The sequence below is a fragment of the Trifolium pratense genome, linkage group LG3 (assembly GCF_020283565.1).
Source record: "Trifolium pratense cultivar HEN17-A07 linkage group LG3, ARS_RC_1.1, whole genome shotgun sequence".
NCBI lineage: Eukaryota > Viridiplantae > Streptophyta > Magnoliopsida > Fabales > Fabaceae > Trifolium > Trifolium pratense.
The window spans coordinates 30,177,078-30,193,431 of NC_060061.1; the positions used below are offsets into that span (position 1 = coordinate 30,177,078).

The window sequence follows — 16,354 nt, forward strand, 5'->3', positions numbered from 1 at the left end:
AATTATTATATATTTATATTATTAAGCAAATATAAATAGAACTTTGTATATTATACAACAAATTCAAGATTTAAAAACAAGCTAGCTAGCTAGCTAGTTTTTTTTTTTGAACCGCTTAAAACAAGCTAGTGAATACTAGAGAGTTACTACCAAAAGATAACTTTGCATATTATTGAGCAAAAATAAATAGAACTTAATTTGCATATTACACCTCGTGTTCTAAGACGAATCATTTAGGACAACTCGAGTTTAACTCCTGATAAGAATAATTACTCTTGTTCATGGTATATTATTAAGCAAATATATATTGAACTTAATTTGTATATTACTGTATGTTTTCGGAGGAATCTTTTCGGAAAACTCGAGTTTGATTCCTTGTATGAACAATCACTTTACTTACTGGCAGTCGCCTCTGAATTACCGGGCCTCTTTTCTTTAGAACCAGAGAATTAATACCAAAAGAGTTTTTTTTTCTTAATATATATATTAGAAATCACAAAGAAATGAATCCGTTATTGAGACGTGTAGCCCGTTTAAGAACACAGAAATTGAAAGCACGGTTAAAAGGATCCCATTGAAATCCAATTTCATCTCCTTTCTTGAGATCTCTTCTCCTCACAAAATCATGGTTCCACTTACCAATAAGAACGTAACTCTTGGACGAAGACCATCGCTTTAGAACAAGTTGGTGCATGGAATTTGTTTCCATGTCCCAAACATTGACCGGGGATCCTTCCTCGGTCTCTGCAGCTCTTGCGTCGTCAAGATCCAGCATAGGCAAAATTTGTTTCTTCACCAAGTCTGCAGCTAACAAGAGTCTGCTCAAGATTCCTAGATCACTGTCGGTTAGCGTCTTTTTGATCTTCCACGGATCATCGTAAAGCTTTAGTGTTGTTGAGACTGATTTGTTATAGTTGTGTCCATCTTCTTCATTTTTGTTGTTGCATAATCTTCTTCTTGATGTCCTCATGTTTGTAGTGGCTTCATCACAAGATTTCCGCTTTTTCGGATATTGCTCCCTTTCCTCTCCAAGGAGATTGTTCATGGTTATTTGATGGTGTTTTTATTTTGGATTTAGAGCTAGATTAAAAGGGGTTTGAGAATAGGTGCAATTGCTGCAAATTAAGTTTTCTATGTACTACACTTTATATAGAAATAGTATCTACGAAATGAGAGCCTCGTTTCATGTTTTCATAGCAAGTAGAAAGGAACTTTTACATTAGCTTTTGATTGGTATAAAATAGGATAAGAATATATTGATTGATGAGTGCTTCGTATAACTTCCTTTTGTGCAGTTTTCTTTCTGCGAATGGAAACAAAAATGTTAAAATTCTCTCTTTTTTGTTATATATATATATTCTTCATCTCCCATTATATTGGTTTAGTTTTGAACCTGCATTAATACTATTTGTTAGTGGGGGTAATTAAACATGGTTAAATGTTTTTTGAAACTACTATGTGTGTTTCACTCCCACGCAGACACTCTTTATAACCTGAATTTATTTATTGATATAAATATTTGTGAAATTATTTGAGAGTTTTTTTAAAATTAACAAGCTTATTGTCATTTTTCATCATAGTTTTTGCTTTGAAAATGACTTTGATATAACTTTTCTATAATACAAAATGAATTTATTGTTTTCTTTCATTATAAAAATAACTTATAGAAAACTACTTATACTATATAAACGTTCATTTATCCAATGAAATTGTTTCCCAATGAGTAAACAACTTTAATAACTCAATATCTCTGAAAAAAATTATAAATAACTCAAGATTCGTTACTGACATCACATTTTATATGCAAATGTTGAAGTTCGAATCCCAACACTCAACTTAGACATCTTAATGGTGAAATTTCTAGCTACTAAGCTACCTGTACACAAAAAAAAAAAAAAAACTCAAACACTATAATGACCTTTATTATAATCCCTTGATATATTGGACACAATACAAAGCACACACTTAAAGATAATATGTTTATGGGTCATTTCACTTATAAATCATTCAACGCTCACTGTTCCATTCGATGTGGGACTCAACTCATACTTGAAATACCAACATCTCCCACTCATGTCATATGAGTCTAACCATTATTTTATGGGTATGCTCCCCACGAACGAAAGCTTTTTCATCCACTTGTACCACTGTTGCTTGGTCTTAACGGAACACACCACCTAAACACCTTGTTAGGAAGACTTTCGACAAAAGAAGCCGGATCAACGACCATCAATTTTGATACAACTAGCGATTAGCTACAAATTAGTTACAACTGGCGTCGTAGCTAACCACAGGTTTTCTTGTAGTGTTAATTGAGATATTTTTTTTAACTATAATAAGAAATATAATATATTGTTTAAAAAAAAAAGAAATATAAGTATATGAGTGAAGACACCAATGTACCAAAAAAGTATGAATGAAAACTAATTATATAGAGAATGGTTAATTGAGATAAATGAGTCTTGCTTTCCATATTATTTTTTTGGATAATTGGGTACCCTTTTAATGTTCAATAAAAATATTGAAATTCATTTGTGAATAATTTTTAGATAAATGGGCACACCATTTCAATATTTGAGATAAACGGGTCTTGCTTTTTGACTGCTTTTTCACATGTTGCAAAACTAATATTTACCCAGCTAGCTTATTTTCCATACTTGCTTGATTCTCTTTCTCTTTGTCTCTGTATTTAAGGACCACCTGAAATAAATGGAATTAAAAGTGAACGATTTTGGAATATTCCACCCATTTCTTTGAACATATATAGTTGACTTGACATATCTAAACGCAAAGAAGTACCTAAAGGAGTGTAACATCACATTTTAGATAGCATCAAAATAGGAAAGAAAAGAAAAATGTAGAACCGCAAAATTGTTCAGCTGTCCATATTTTTTCTTTGATATGTAAGAATTTTATGTTTTGGTTACTATCATATATAAGTACAAAGTTTTCACTACCGTTAGCGATGATAACTAATTTTTGCTGGAGAATCTGTTAGGCATACAATGTGATTACTTGTATTATATAATACCTCAACAACAACCATAAGCAAACTTAATTAAAAAAATCCAGTTTGAACATTTTTTAAACTATTTAATAAAAATAATGTTTTTAAAAATGTCTTTAATCACTTGACCAAAAAAAAAATGTCTTTAATCAAAATCATAAAATTTTTATGATAAAAACATGCAAAATGACTAAACAAACAAAACTTTGCAATGAATCACTTGACTTAAGAAAAAAACCACCGAGTTGTTGCATCTTTTGTTTTAACCTTATTCATGCATGAACATATTGAACATATTGTAAATTTTAAAAAATATATATATCTATCGGTTTGGGCGATAAAATTCGAGTGGGGGATTTTTTGAGTTTTCAGGGAGGCGGAAGAGAGATTGAAACGAAACTTTCCCCATTAAAGTTTGAAAAGTTGAAATAAGCAAAACATTTGTCGAGATCTAGAATTCGAGTGGAAGAAGATGGATTCGAATTGTTTTTTCTCCCGATTAAAGTTGTAAAACACGAAATAAGCAAAACACTCATGGAGTTTTAGAATTTGTGACAGCCCATTACCCAGAACAGGATTATTCGTTAACGGTCAATAATGTGGCATATTGCTTTGTTCTACACATATCAATTGCATGTCTTTGAATGGTTCCACAACATAATGCCCTTTTGTGAATGAGGATATACTCTAACCAAAGCAAGCCAATAGCAAATAAGAAACAGATACTTAAAGTAAAGGAAAACTTGAGACTCGAATTAATTCTGTTGCATCATTCTCTTCATGTATATACTATCATCAGTAGGAGCCTGGAAGGGGTCACAAAAAGCAAAGAATCCAAAGGTAAGAAGAGCTTTTGAGAGTGGATGCATGGGATGACATTGATGAGCAAGCCAATGGATAAATAGAAATATATCCGATCAAGAAAGAGCATACCTTTTTTGTGAATCCAACCAAAAGGGAATATATTACTTTTCCAGACCCTTATGTGGTTCTGTTTTATTTATTCCACATATTATATGTATGGTCGTTATTTGTAATAGGGAAATGATTATTGGATTTAAGAATTTTGATGTCAAATACAATCATTAAATGTTTATAGGTTGTAAAAGAAAAAACTTACCCCCGTATTTCAAAATATTGTTTTAGACTGGATTAAAGTTCATATTACTCAAGGGCCTAATATACAATAAGGTCCGGTATGATTCATTAGTGGATAAATAACTACTTTGCATGGAATGTATTATCCTCAATTCCACTCGCCTAAAGGGGCTACAAGGCTGATGTGCATATCCTCATTCATTACCTGGCCTACATATACACTTATGCATTCTCCCTCAAGACACACATTTCACCCAATTCATACACATTCATCACTACACAAAAGCAGATCAGCGGCTGCAGTTGAATTTGGCGATTCGCGTCGGTTCTGGCCGTCGCTAGGTCATTTAGTGGTGCTTTTAGAATGATTTTTTTTATAAAAAAAACAGAGTATTTAGCGACAGTTTGGAACCGCCGCAAACTTCAAAAAATTAAAATAAATAAAAAATTGTGTAGAGGCAGTTCTAACTACCGCGACAACCACAAAAAAAAAAAAAAAAAAAAAATTAAAATCCGTAATTGAACAAAAATTCCATAATAGAACAAAAATTGAGTGTAGGTATAAGCAATTGGACGACATGTACCTAAACTAGAAAACATTCATAAATTCTTCAAAAAACTCTTAAAAAATATACATATTTTCATCAATAAACTACTTTTTGGCTTCATATGCAATTGGAATAGCCATCTCGACTCACCAACAGACGCAAAGGCTTCAGCTACCTATTTAAAATTGAACAACTCTTCGCTGATTGTAACACTCAAAGCAGACGTCAAAACAACATACACCCTGCACAAAATTGACAACCCCTAAACAAACATAAAAGGAGCAAAGTGGGCCTATGCGGATGGGGGTTAAAAGTTGGGCAAATGTTCGGGCTCTACGAGCTGTTTTAGTGCTGTTTGAGACTATGTCGGGTTTGAAGGTAAATTTTAATAAGAGCATGTTGGTTGGCGTTAATATTCATGATTCTTGGTTAGGCGAAGCTGCGTTTCTGTGTTGTAAAGTGGGAAAGATTCATTTCCTTTACTTGGGTCTTCAGATTGAGGGTGATCCGCGGCTTTGGTATTTTGGGAACCGGTGTTGTCTCGCATAAAGAATAGATTGTCTGGGTGGAAAAGTCGCTTCTTGTCATTTGGTGGTCGTCTGGTTCTGTTAAAGTCTGTCTTGATCTCTTTATAATTACCTGTCTATGCTCTTTCTTTCTTCAAAGTTCCCTGAGGTATCATTTCCTCTATTGAATCTCTTTTCATTAATTTTTTTTTTTTTTGGGGGTGGGGGGGGGGGGGGGGGGGGGGGTGAGGATTCTAGGAAAATCTCTTGGGTTAGTTGGAAAGCCATTTGTTTGCGTAAGGAGTTTGGAGGTTTAAGGGTTAGACAGTTACGTGAGTTCAACCTAGCGTTGCTGGGTAAGTGGTGTTGGAGGATGCTGGTGGACAGAGAGGGCTTGTGGTTTAGTGTATTGGTAGCTCGGTATGGGATTGAGGATGGTAGACTTTGCGAGGGAGGTCAGCGAGGTTCGGTGTGGTGGAGGGAGATATTGCATATTAGGGAGGGTGAGGGTGAGTTAGGTGGTAGTTTGTTTGGGGAGCATGTTTTGAGGAGGGTGGGGGATGGTTCAGATACTCTTTTTTGGACCGATCCCTGGTTGGTTGGGATCTCGTTGAGGGAGCGGTTTGGACGCCTTTTCGCATTGGCTGAGACCAAATCTCGTTCGGTCGCAGAGATGTTTGCTTTAGGGTGGGGGCAGATGGAGAGGCTTGGGTATGGCGGAGGCGGTTGAGGTGTGGGAGGAGGAGTTGTTGGGGGAGTGTTAGTCTTTACTTCTTGACATTTCTTTGCAGGATCGTACTTTGGATAGGTGGCAGTGGCGCCCAGATCCTGACGCAGGTTATACTGTCGGGGGAGGTTATCAGATTCTGACTCATCAGGCTTCAGTTACTTTACATGATGAGGAAAACCTTATATGGCACTCTCAGGTTCCGTTGAAGGTTTCCATTTTTGCGTGGCGCTTATTGCGAGACAGGCTGCCCACGAGAGCCAACCTGGTCACTCGTGGTGTTTTCTCTTCTACCGCTGATACTTGTGTTTTTGGTTGTGGAGTGCCTGAGTCGGCCCATCATTTATTTTTATCTTGTAGCATTGCCGGATCTCTTTGGGACTTAGTTCGTGCGTGGGTTGGCATTTCTCCGGTGGCTTTTACTACTTTGCGTGATCATTTTGTCCGGTTTACAGCTTCCGCAGGTGTATCGCGAGCACGACGGTCCTTTTTGCAGCTTCTTTGGCTAGTTTGTGTTTGGGTTCGTAACTAACCGTAAGAATTGTTTCGTCAAGTTCGAGTTTAAAAAATATGGACTTGATTCGAAAGAGAATTTAAGAATGAATCAGGATAATTGTTGAAAACTATTGAGAAAGAGGAAAACAACAAGAAAAGGAGTCAGTGCCCTACTCTCAATAGAAATTCCCTTTGAATTCGACGCACTTTCTTCCATACAAGAACTGAAATCTTGATGTAAGATAAGAAGAAGATCGGAATATCATTTAGGACTGCATTTAGAAGAACTATTTGTCCCCCTACCTAGACTCACATACTTATTTTCCCAAGCTGTCGGAGAGCTGCTAACATAGGCTCCCAAGTATTAACCCTTCTCGGGTTCGCACCAACCGGAAGACCTAAGTACTTGAATGGTAACGATCACACTCTGCAGTTGAGAAAATCGGAGAAATTCATTCGACACAGTCACGCCCATGACACAACTCTTCCAAAAATTTACTTTTGCATCACTAACATTGTGAATGATATGATATCAACCCTATTTATTTATTTATTTATTTATTTATTTATGTCATTTGATTCTATTATTGGGATTAAGATTAATGTTAACTATGCTCTTAAGCTTCCTTCTCTTTGTAAGGTTACTACACCTCCTGTTAGTACTTCTTTATGTTAATGCCTTTATTATTATGAGTCCTACTTTATGTTTATATTACAATTATACTTTTAATTTGTAGATCTAGGAAAGACATGATTTATATATATCACTCTAATTTGGTAATGAAACAAGAAGTATATTATATATAACATATTTAGACTATTAAAGATCAACAAGTTTATAGGGTATGATCATAGGGTATTTATAATGACAATATTTCTGGAAATCACTCCTCAATCCCACTGAAATCAAAAACCAACTAAAAATAAAACCTAAAACCCATCAATAAAACCTTAAAATGAAAAATACAAAAATTAAACACACAAACTCAAAATTCTAAATCATCATAATCAAAGTATCAAGAAGTTAACAAGTATCAAGAAGTTAACAGGAGAAAAACTGTTACCGATTTCCATCTGCAAGTTGGGCTTCATGAACCCAACTTGGAGTCCCACATCGGAAGTAATGATCCGGTGTGAGGGTTTATATTGGATTGGACCATCCTCCCCTTTGAACCATAGTTTTGAGGTGGAGTTAGGTTCAACCCGTATCAATTGGTATCAAAGCAGGTTCGATCCTTGGGCGCTGGGACCGAACAGGAAGAATGAACCCTATAAAAGAAAAGGGAAGAATGAACCGTCGGGACGCCGGTTGTTCAGCGGGCGAATTTCTAACCGATTTCCATGTGCAAGTTGGGCTTCATGAACCCAACTTGGAGTCCCACATCGGAAGTAATGAACCTGGTGTGAGGGTTTATATAGGATTGGACAATCCTCCCCTTTGAACCATGGTTTTGAGGTGGAGTTAGGTTCAATCCGTATCAAAAACCAAGAAATTGCGAGATACATGCAGGAAATTCGAGATAGACAAAGAGAGAGAAGGACAAAGAGAGAGAAGTGAAACATGCAATGAGGAGAAGCTACGGCGGCGATGAGAGGACTACGACAGCGATGAGAAGCTACAGAGCGACAGACAGAACGTTTCGATTTGAAACAATCCACCTCGAAATTTATTTTGCTGTTTTTTTTATTGAAAAAAAAATTGAAAATAACCGAGGGAATGAAAAAGCGGAGGAAGTTACTGTTCATCCGCCGCAATATGTCTGTCGTTGTATTCCTTTTTTCTTGTAGTGCATTGACTTCAATATTAGAGTGCTAACATTTTTGTAGGTACATTTTCCCCACCATATTTGCAGCTTACAACCAACCATCTAGACCAGCCTTATCACACCGGAGAAACCTCTAGTTTTGATACGTCGGATCAGTGGCACTGTCTGTGGGAAGATTTCCCATCTAAACCTTCTTGAACTTACTTCACATGCCCATTCTTCGTTTAAACAAGTTCCAATGGAGAAATACGAGCAACACCCAACCATAGTCGCCATTTCTAGCAGAGCCATCCCACAAGAAGAATCTTTCGACATAGACAAATGCAAGACAACATACACAACTCCAAAACCTGCAAGGAGGCCAATCTTAGGCTTTGGGGATCACGAGCTAGTAGATGGCATGCCTAATGAAGAATTGCCTCTCTTAATATTGGCTACCATAGCTAATTGTGATGTGTCCCGAATTTTTTGTTGATGAGAGAAGTTCATGTGGCATTATATACGAATAATTGTTCCATAACTAAAAGTTAGGGCTAAAACAGATGACGCCACACACAGGAGGATCGTTGACAGCGTTCAACGAATCTCCTACACAGCACCTAAGGATGGTAGAACTAACACTTAGGAGAACGGTTCCAATCAAAATTTTGGTAGAACTGTGCCCATCTGTCTACAATTGTATTCTAGGCAGGACGACACTAGCATCTTTGGGAGCAGTTCCGTCAACCGTACACCTAAAGATGAAGTATCATGGCCAAGGTAACAGAGTCGCCAATATTCACGCAGATATGAGAAGCAAACGGAGATGCCTCATAGCTGTTTTGAAAGCACTCCATGCAACATGGATATCTGAGCCAGAGCAAAAGCTCGGATTCGTTGAGGAGGTTGACTTTGACGCCCGTTTTGAGGACTACATCACTGATGAAGAGAAAATAACAGAGAAACCCCAACCGCTTGAAACTAGAACGCAGTTCCATATGCCCACTCCAGATGGAGAGTTCATTAATGTACAGTTGGACGACAACCTAGCCAGGACTGTCAAGATCAGAGTCAACCTTCCCCTGCACGTGGAAGAAAGCTTTGTGAGGTTCTTGAAAGCTATATATATATATATATATATATTTGCCACCTCACCAGAATAAATGTCAGAAATAGATCCAAAAGTAGCATGTCACCGTCTAAACGTCAACCCAGACATGAAATACGTAGCACAACGGAGACAATGTCAGTCACCAGAGAAAGCATAAGCAACTAGAGTGATTGTGGAAGGGTGCTAAACAAAACCACATCTTTCATTCTACAACAATGGTTACGTGAAGGATTTAGGTTTGCTTATGCCTGCAGCCGCCGGTGTGGAGGGTACATATTTTATCAAGGCTAGAGTGCACCTCAACACATGAACCGTGGATGAACTTTTGGCCCTCTATTTTATTAAACCCATGAAATTGGTCCCCTTGTTTAATTTAACTTTCTAGACTCTAATTTTTATATTGCTCTAAATTTAATCTTGACGAATGTTTTCTCCCTTAAAAATGATATATTTTTTTGTACCAAAAAGGTGATTTATGCTCAAATATTTGAATTTAATGTCAAAATGTCTATTTTGAGACTAAAATTCACCTTTTTTTTTAAGGCAAAATGTTGCAATTTTCATGGAAAAACACATTAGTTGAGACCAAAATTACAATAAATGTGAGAATAGATGATGCAAAAAGTTCAATTTAAAATAAATAGTCCATAAAATGCACATTCATAATATTAACTTTAAATTTATCTTTTAATTTCTTGTATATGTTATGCTTTTAAAATTTTAATTATTTTTTTCTAAATTATTCTTTTAAATTCGATCCTCATGCCCCGTTCCTGGACACGATTAAAGGAAATGAAACACAACATGTTGAATTGGTGATGATGCAGTAACTAATGTGATGAGGTATAATGAAAGGTACTATTCGTTGATGCAACACTTGTGACTCAGTTATGTAGAAAATTATGAATCGGCTTTCATACTAGGAAACACTAGCAAAGTGTATTGTCTAATTTTTCAAATCTACACTAAAAATGATTAAATCTTAATAGGTGCTTTCATTACTTATACGTACTCAATCAAATACCTGGATTTTGTTAAATAATCAAACAAAATTTTATAACTTCCATTATTTTTATTTTTTTTTTAAAAAAAGGGAGAATCATGCCTGTTAGGGTATAAAGCTCTTCACCATATACTATTAGGACATTCATAAGTACATATTGAACTTTAGTTGTTTATTGTGTTTGGTTGTGCAGTGGACAAAATTGATTTTGATAAAATTGAGTTTGACATAATTGATTTTGATAGAATTGAGTTTGATAGAATTGATTTATGTTTGACTATATTTATGCAAAAGTGAACTGAACAAAGAATTTGAGTGTAAAAATCAATTCTAGAATCAGAAGCTATAATTTCTAGCTTCAAGTAGAATCAATTCTAGAAACAGAATCAATTCTACTTTAGAGAAACCAAACAAACTAGAATCAATTCTACATGTCTAGAATCAATTCTAACTGATTCAGAATTGAAACCAGAGTTACACATGGAAACTCAAGCAAAATTGAAAACAATTAATTAAATTAAAACAATCAAGCATTTCATATATATAGCAATTAATTATTGATATATCAAGGCAAATTACAAGAAGTACAATGGACTCAGGGTTACAAACATACAACATCCGCAAATGTAGGGGAGGAACTGAAGAAGTACAAACCAAACCAAACCACAAGCAAGCAAAAACAACAAACAAAAGGAACACTTGAGACTCTCAAATCAAACAAAGTCATAGGATTTCATATAGCCACACTATGCAGGACAATTGTTTCAATTGTAAGTCCTGGTCCAAAGCTTAGCAACACACCCCATTCAAACCCTTCGTCGGTGGTGTTTTGGCCATCTTGAGCAGATTTCTTTCTCATCTCATCTAAGATGAATATATAATACACATGCACTTGACATATTACCATATACTCACTAAGCATTTCAGGTTTTAATGCTAACTTTTGCTCAATTTTGTCTAGAATTGCAGGTCCACCTGAATGAGCAATCCAAAATATCGAGTTATAATCATAAATGTCTAATGGTTTGAATGCTTCATCGAGTGCTTTATCAATATTCTTTGACACAATATCAGGAACATCCTTACGAAGATGAAATGATGGCCCAACTTCACGAAGGTGGCCACAAATTGCTCCTTCACTATCTGGAGCGATTGTTTGTGCAGTCTAAATTAGTTGAAACAAAGGCTTCTCAATTTCTGGTATTGAGTGTCGGAGCCAACAATGACTGCAATAGCTCCATCTCCAAATAGTGCTTGTCCAACAAGATTGTCCTAGTGAGTGAGTATCACTAGGGCCACAAAATGTGATTGCAGTAACTTCAGAACAAGTCCTTTGTTGTTCCAAACGAAGTATTGTGCCACCTGCAAAACACCCTTGTTGATACATCATATACCTTTTTACATTTGGACGAAGACCTAAGAGTTTTGTGAGTTGGTAATCGGCACCAGACATGTCTACAACACCACTTATGGTGCAAAATATTAAGTGTGTAATATTCTTTGACTTTGGTTGACCCCATTCTCTTATAGCCTTCATTGCAGCCTCCTTCCCTAGTCTAGGTGCCTCTACCACAGCCATGTCTTGCCTAGTATCCAAAGAAGGTGCCATATAAGTGCACAAATTAGTATTCTCTTTTCAAATCTCTTCTGTTAGGTACATGTATCTCTTCTTGATCATAGATTTATCACCTAAAGTAGTTACAAAGAAATGCTGTAAGTACAAATTAATATTGTAGCGATTATATCAAAACCAATTACACATAACACACATAACAATAATCTTGTAATGCAATGTTATTAATTAATTGACATGATAGTCAAATATAATATATAATATCATTTGTTTACCGGATTTGATAGCATAATCTAATGAAATTTGTTTCAGAAAAAATGAAATTTATTAGATAACATAATCTAATGATTACTTTTAACTTACAGATTTTTATTTAACGTAGATCATATAATAATAAAATTACTTTTTTTAAAAAATTAACAAATTTATTCAAATAAATAATAAATAACAAATAGACTCATATATTAAGAATAATATATCATCCTGAATTTCTTATTTTATTTGAATATTGATTATTATTTTTTTGGGTAAGTTCTTCTAGTTATTATAATCGTATTCGAGATCTATCGACAGAGGCATGTAAATAGAGTAAAATTGGGGTAGTTGACCTCACATGTGTTTATTTTCTTTTCTTTTTTGACAGTAACATGTGTTTATTTTCTTTTTACCACAAATCAAGCATTTTGAATATCTTATGACCCCATTTGAAATATAATGATGTCCCCACATTACATAGTTTCACTGCACCAGCGGAAAATGATTCGAGCCAATTCGTGAATAGGTCGAAGCTTGATTTGATAATTGACTCGTGAATTTGGTTCATGAACCAAATGAGCTGAATTTGAGTTAAAAATTAAGTTCATTAAATAAATGAGCTGAACTATAAACAGTTCGACTTGTTTAACTCATGAACTAGCTCGATAATATATATAACTTTCCAAATCTTTTTAATCGATCGTTCCCTATATACGACTATTACTCATTCTCCCTTTGCCAAAAAACAATTTTACTCATTTAAAGTGTCTCTTTCTCAAAAGGTTTTTCATTATATACTTTTATTTTAATTTAATATTTTCTTTTTCTTTTTAAAAAATAGTTTAAAAAGTTAAAGATCAAATTTTGACAAAAAAAAATTGACTTTAAATCATGTGATTTGACTTAACAAGTTGAAGATCAAATTTTGATTCTGTCATTGTAGTCAATCCAATTTTTGTTTTTATTTAAAAAATTTGGTATCCGGCCCAAGTTGTGAATAATTTGATGGGACCAATCCAACTGCCTACTTGTGATGGTTTATTTAAAGCCAAAGTTTCTTTTTTACTCTATGTAAACTAGCTCATCAAAATTTGAAGCCAGAGTTTTTTGTTGCTCTATGTGAACCTGAGACCTTGAAGGAGCACAATCCGAGGTCCCAAGCCAACACCACTAAACCAACACAAGTGAGTTATGTCTCTCAGTGCCTAATTGTGAACATCACTCCTAGTTAGAAATCGAACTTTGATTCATTTTATTGTGATACCCATACCCCGTTCTGTTAAATCAAACCTGTTTGATTAGAATATAGATTTTAGAGGTTAGAGTATCAATTTTATAACTCAAAAAATATTAACTAGTTCAAAAGAAACAGACTACTAGCTAAATAAATATATTTTTTTTTTGAGTAAGCTAAATAAATAAATAAAAATGGAAAAAGTACCTAGAAAAATAAAAAGGTAAAAATAATACTTTACACATGCGCTGAAATTTTTCCTTGAGTTCGGTCTTGTGCTCACTGTTAGTGATTCTAAAATAGAAATCAGGATATGTGCTTTGTTCAAAGCAGTTTGGAGGATTTGCGGTGGCTATGGCTATGTTTGGTAACACAAATAAGCTAGTTTATAGCTTATTATATGAGCTTATAAGCTTGTTTCAAAAAATTAGAGGTGTTTGGTAACAAGCTTTTTGTACTAGCTTATAGCTTTTTTTCAGATGCTATTTCAAGTAGCATTTGAGCTTATAACTTATAGCTTTTTACACTTTATTCCATTTTTACCCTTTAATTTAATAACTACCCACTCTAAAAAATAAACTACCCACTATCAATTTTGTAATTTTATATTTAATAACCACTTTAAAAGCTAATTTTACCAAACACTTTAATTTCAATAAGCTAGCTTTTCAGCTATCAGCTAGCTTATAGCTTATTTTTACCAAACAGACCTGTAGCTAAGATGGTTGCAGGACCTTCTGCCTTTTGAGCCTTGCGAATTTCAAACATATTCATCATCTTGATGTATGTTTCTAATTTATAGCAACAATGTAATATATTGGAAACAGATTAATTAAAGTAATGTAATTTGAACTGAATTGGTTTACAGTGCTTGTATAAAAAGAAAAAGGGCTGAAGAGTGTTGTGCTGCAAACATGTTTGCGGTGAGATGGTCTTATAGTCTCAAGTCTGAACATCTCCTTGCCTTGTAACTTGTAAGTTTATTATTCAAAACGCATCCCTATGTCGTTTAAATTTTAAGTTAATAATAATTTGTCTATTATTTATAATAATTTGTAATACTGTAGATAAGTCTTTTAAGTTAATAATAATCTGTAATATATAGGTCTATTATTTAAGTAACAGAAACAATTGGGTCATTGCTCTAAGATCACAAGTGAGGGAGACGCCACATCTTCACCCAAAATCTTAAGACATTAGGTTAATGGATCACATCTCTTATAAATCCAACATTTTTCTCGTACATATTCGATGTGAAACTTAACCACTCACACTTAAAACCCAACATATTTATTACTTAAAAAATTTAAAGATCTACTATACAAACGTAAAAACTTAAGAAATCTTGGAAGCACCAATGATGCACAAACGTTGTTTCGAAGATGTTGATTGAACTTTAAAAGATATTCTCAAGTCTGTTGATGAAAAAAATAAACACATTCCCTTCGGTGGAAAAGTTGTTGTTTTTGGCCGAGATTTTAGACAAATTCTACCAGTAATACCCAAAGGTACAAAACCAAAAGTTGTTCATGCTACTATTAATTCTTCGGTTCTTTGGAATTTTTGTGAAATTTTAACATTGAGTAAAAACATGAGGCTTCTCGGTGGTGCTTCGAGTGCAGACGTTGAACAAAGAAGATTGTTTTCTGAATGTATTTTGGGTGTTGGCGATGGAGAAATTAGAGATGACAACGACAATGATTTAGAACTTAAATAGATCTCTTCACAAGAGATGAAATCACCTGTAATGATAATGAATTGTCTAATTATAATTATTGGAGCTCCACTATTAAAGAGAAAAGAAAGACATTCCATCAGATTTATTGATATCAAATTCAGGTGATCCTCTTGCTTCTATCGTTGAAAGTACTTATCCCCAACTTTTACAAAACATGAATGATACAACGTATTTCCAAAATAGAGCTATACTAGCTCCTAAAAATTCAATAGTCAACATAATAAATGATTATATGTTGGATTTAATTCCTGGCGAAGAAAAAACATATTTGAGTTATGATACTCCACTCACACAAAATGTAGACAGTCAAACAGTGGATGATGTTCATACTCCCGAATTTTTGAACACGATTTCTATGTCGGGACTTCCAAATCACAAGCTGAGACTTAAAGTTGGAGTTCCAGTTATGCTATTAAGGAATTTGAATAACAAATTAGGATTATGCAATGGAACAAGACTTATTATTACGAGATTGGGAAAACGTGCTCTTGAAGGAAAAATTATTTCAAGAAGTAATATTCGTGATCAGGTTTTCATACCTAGATTTTCTCTGACACCATCTGACGTGAGAATTCCTTTTAAATTTCAACGGAGACAATTTCCTATAATGATTTATTTTGCGATGACTATTAATAAGAGTCGAGGACAATCTTTAAAGCATGTTGGGATATATCTTCCGTCGCCGGTGTTTTCACATGGTCAGTTGTATGTTGCAATTTCAAGAGTTACTTCTAGAAAAGGATTAAAAATATTGATCATCGATGACGACGGTGAAGATACGATTAAGACTTCGAATGTGGTCTATAAGGAAGTCTTCCATAATATAACATAATTTTCTTTGTATGAATATTTATCCAAAATTATTGTTGAACTATCGTTTAATGTTACTCAACTTTTTTCATATATCTTACAGCTAATCAGACCCGTGCACCGCACGGGTCGATGTTCTAGTATATAATGGTTATAATATGCTACTAGGGTTTGCATTGCAGTTTTGGAGGGAATTTTTTCACTATATTTTTTATTAAAAAAATAATAGAAATGTGTCTACCATGAGAATCAAACTCGGGACACTTGCTGTGAATAAAGTCTTTCAACCACTATGCCATGTAAACCAATTGTGATTGAAATTACCTCCAAAAGGTGTTAACCATATCGAAACTTTACAATTACGAATAAATCTTGCGGAATTAATTTGTTGATACCCAAATAGGAAATATTTAATATCTCAATTAAGCATCATGAAATGAATTTTAATTAAAGAATCAAAGAATATCATCACAGTTATATATATTATCAAAGAATCAAAGAATA

At 34.4% G+C, this 16,354-nt stretch overlaps 2 protein-coding genes and 1 pseudogene across 2 annotated transcripts; 1 reads left to right on the forward strand and 2 right to left on the reverse strand.

Annotated features, from left to right (window-relative positions):
- Window positions 1-120: 120 nt before the first annotated feature.
- LOC123916780 (B3 domain-containing protein At2g33720-like) lies at window positions 121-1,148 on the reverse strand. Its single transcript, XM_045968312.1, has one exon. It carries the CDS (start codon window positions 1,043-1,045, stop codon window positions 494-496), a length of 552 nt encoding a protein of 183 aa, XP_045824268.1. The 5' UTR covers window positions 1,046-1,148; the 3' UTR covers window positions 121-493.
- A 9,825-nt stretch (window positions 1,149-10,973) lies between these two features.
- LOC123913873 lies at window positions 10,974-14,079 on the reverse strand (annotated as a pseudogene).
- A 787-nt stretch (window positions 14,080-14,866) lies between these two features.
- Window positions 14,867-15,860, forward strand: LOC123913874 (ATP-dependent DNA helicase PIF1-like; the record flags this gene model as incomplete). The annotated part of the gene is made up of 2 exons (XM_045964770.1): window positions 14,867-15,016; window positions 15,111-15,860. Coding segments are annotated over 2 exons (900 nt in total), but the record flags the coding sequence as incomplete, so codon positions are not given.
- Between the last annotated feature and the right edge of the window lie 494 nt (window positions 15,861-16,354).

Bases quoted from the DNA above. Each gene is read 5' to 3' on its own strand.
- LOC123916780 (XM_045968312.1), bottom strand. From the start codon at position 1,045: ATGAACAATCTCCTTGGAGAGGAAAGGGAGCAATATCCGAAAAAGCGG.